This window comes from Acanthisitta chloris, unplaced genomic scaffold (genome assembly GCF_000695815.1).
Source record: "Acanthisitta chloris isolate BGI_N310 unplaced genomic scaffold, ASM69581v1 scaffold36028, whole genome shotgun sequence".
NCBI lineage: Eukaryota > Metazoa > Chordata > Aves > Passeriformes > Acanthisittidae > Acanthisitta > Acanthisitta chloris.
This window is the reverse complement of record NW_008689258.1, coordinates 2,015-4,409: the sequence shown is the minus strand read 5'-3', so window position 1 is coordinate 4,409 and position 2,395 is coordinate 2,015. Positions and strand designations below refer to the sequence as shown.

The 2,395-nt window shown below is 59.7% G+C and overlaps 1 protein-coding gene across 1 annotated transcript; it reads left to right on the top strand.

Moving 5' to 3' along the window:
- Positions 1-1,502: 1,502 nt before the first annotated feature.
- On the top strand, positions 1,503-2,148 carry LOC103808554 (t-SNARE domain-containing protein 1-like). The gene has a single exon (XM_009081345.1). It carries the CDS (start codon positions 1,584-1,586, stop codon positions 2,124-2,126), a length of 543 nt encoding a protein of 180 aa, XP_009079593.1. The 5' UTR covers positions 1,503-1,583; the 3' UTR covers positions 2,127-2,148.
- The last annotated feature ends 247 nt before the right edge of the window (positions 2,149-2,395 follow it).

The following is a 2,395-nucleotide window of genomic DNA, read 5'->3' as shown; positions in this document are numbered from 1 at the left end:
GGCTCGGGGTGATGGTTTGGGCATCAGGGGCATGTGGAGGGTGGGGGGTCTGCACGAGGCTGGTGCTGTGCACGTGGGGTGCTGGCGGGGCGTGGGAGGTTGCGGTGGGCGCCGTGCTGGAGGGCTTTGCTCCCCCAGGTCCTCATTGGAAGCTTGAGGTGTGCACCATGAGCCGTGGTCCAGGTGTGCACCAAGGCTCGGGTGCGCACCGTGGTCGAGGCTTCGTTATGGCCTTGAGGCACTTGCCGTAGCCGAGGTTTTTGATGTGATAGCAAGGTCTTCACAGGGTGCTTGAGGTCTTCACTCTCGCCAAGGTGCTTGATGTGGTCCTAAGGTCCTCATGAGGAGCTTGAGGTCTTCACCATGGCCACAGTGTTCACTGTGGCCAAGGTCTTTGCTGTGGCTCCAGGGTGCTCACTGGGAGCTTCAGGTGTACATCATGGCCAGGGTCTTTGCTGTGTCTGCAGGATTTCTCACTGGGAACTTGGGGCATTCATCATAGTCGAGGTCTTTGCTGTGGCCCCAAGGTCCTCACAGGAAGCTCGAGGTGTGCACTATGACCAAGGCCTTTACCATGGCTTCAGGGTGCTCACCGGGAGCTTCAGGTGTGCACCACGGCCGAGGTCTTTGCTGTGTCTGCAGGGTTCCTCACTGGGAACTTGGGGCATTCATCATAGTCAAGGTCTTTGCTGTGGCAAAGCAACAGGAAGCTTGAGGTGTGCACCATGACCAAGGTCTTCACTATGGCCAAGGACTTTGCTGTGATGGTCTCAAGGTCCTTACTGGGAGCTGGATGTCTTCACCATGGCTGAAGTCTTCAGCATGGCCAAGGCCTTTGCCAGGGTCTTCACTTTGTCCCTAAAGCACTTGCCATGGCTTCGCCACAGTCCCAAACTCCTCAGAGGGGGCTTGAGCTGTTCACTGTGGCCACAGCCTTCTGTAATGGGTTTACCATGGCCTTGAGGCACTTGCCATGGCCGTGGGCTTCACCATGGCCCCAAGGTCCTTACCAGGAATCTGAGGTGCTTGGCCTATGTCTTGGCCAAGGTCTTCACCATGGCCAAGGCATTTGCATGACCTCTAGACCTGTCCTAGGGCCAAGGTCTGTGCTGTGGCCCCAAAGCCCTTGCTTGGAATCTGAAGTACTCATCATGTCCAAGGCTTTTTCCGTTGTGGTCAACATTGCTATGAGACCCTGCCATGGCCTTGAGGCCCTCCGCATCACCCTCGGCCTGGCCCCGAGGTGCTCCTTGGCACCCTCTGAGGCACCTGCCATGGCCCCGCAGCGCATGCTGTGGCTCAGGCACTCACCGTGACCCCTCACCATAGTCCCAATGCATGCATTGTGGCCATGTCCCTCTCCATGACCCCCATGGTAGCTGTCTGGGGGCTCCTGGGTGCCTCTGGTTGGAGAGAGCCGGGGGGCCTCGCTGTCACCCCAAACTGCCACCACCCACCGCTGCCCTTTCCTTTTCTCCCCTCCCAGGTGCTCTCGAGCCGGGGCGAGGGGATGCGGTGCGCCCGTGCCGCGTGCTGTGCCGAAGCGGCTCTTTAGATCCTCCCCGGCCCAAGCCTCCCCTGCCATGGAAGCCTCCGGGGCTCTTGCTTCGGCTCCCTCCTCCGCGGCTCCCTCGGGCTCCCGCAGCCCCATGTTCCCCCCAGGAGCTGACAGAGAGGAGTGGGGACTGAGGTTCAATTGTGCCCCTTCCACCTCTGCCGCAGCCTCGCAGGCGATGCCAGCGTCTGGCCGGAAGAGGAAGGCCAACTTCTCCAATGACGAGACTGAGACGCTGGTCTGGAATGTGGTCCGGCATTTCAGCGCCCTGTACGGGTCCGAGGCCCTGCGGGCTCACCCGGTGCGGCGGAAGCAGCTCTGGACACAAATCCAAAGCCGCGTCAACTTCCTGGGCTACACCGAGCGCTCCATCGACGACCTCAAGCACAAGTGGCGCGACCTGCGATTGGACGTCAAGAAGAAGATCACCTCCAAGAAGCACCTGCCCATGAACCGTGCCGGTGGGCCACTCCACAAGCCACGCCTCACGCCCCTGGAGAAGATGGTGGCTTCCGCCTTCCTGCAGGCCAGCCACGATTTTTTTTTGGCCCAGCCACGACTCAGAGCCTGAAATCATCCTGGACCCAGGTCAGTCGTGGGGAGAGGATGATTGGAGCATTGTTCCCGCTGCACTCTCTGAGGGACATCTGTCCATGATCTCCCCAAGCATGGGCATTCCATGCTGGTACACAGACTGTGGAAGGACACTGTGGTTTGTGTTGGGATGACAGCATCCGGCAGAGCTGTGGTCCTGTCGTACCCCAGTACCAGACCACTGGGGTTGGGAACTGCATGCACTGGGATTAGCAATCCACTGTGAAAATCACCTGGGATCAGAAA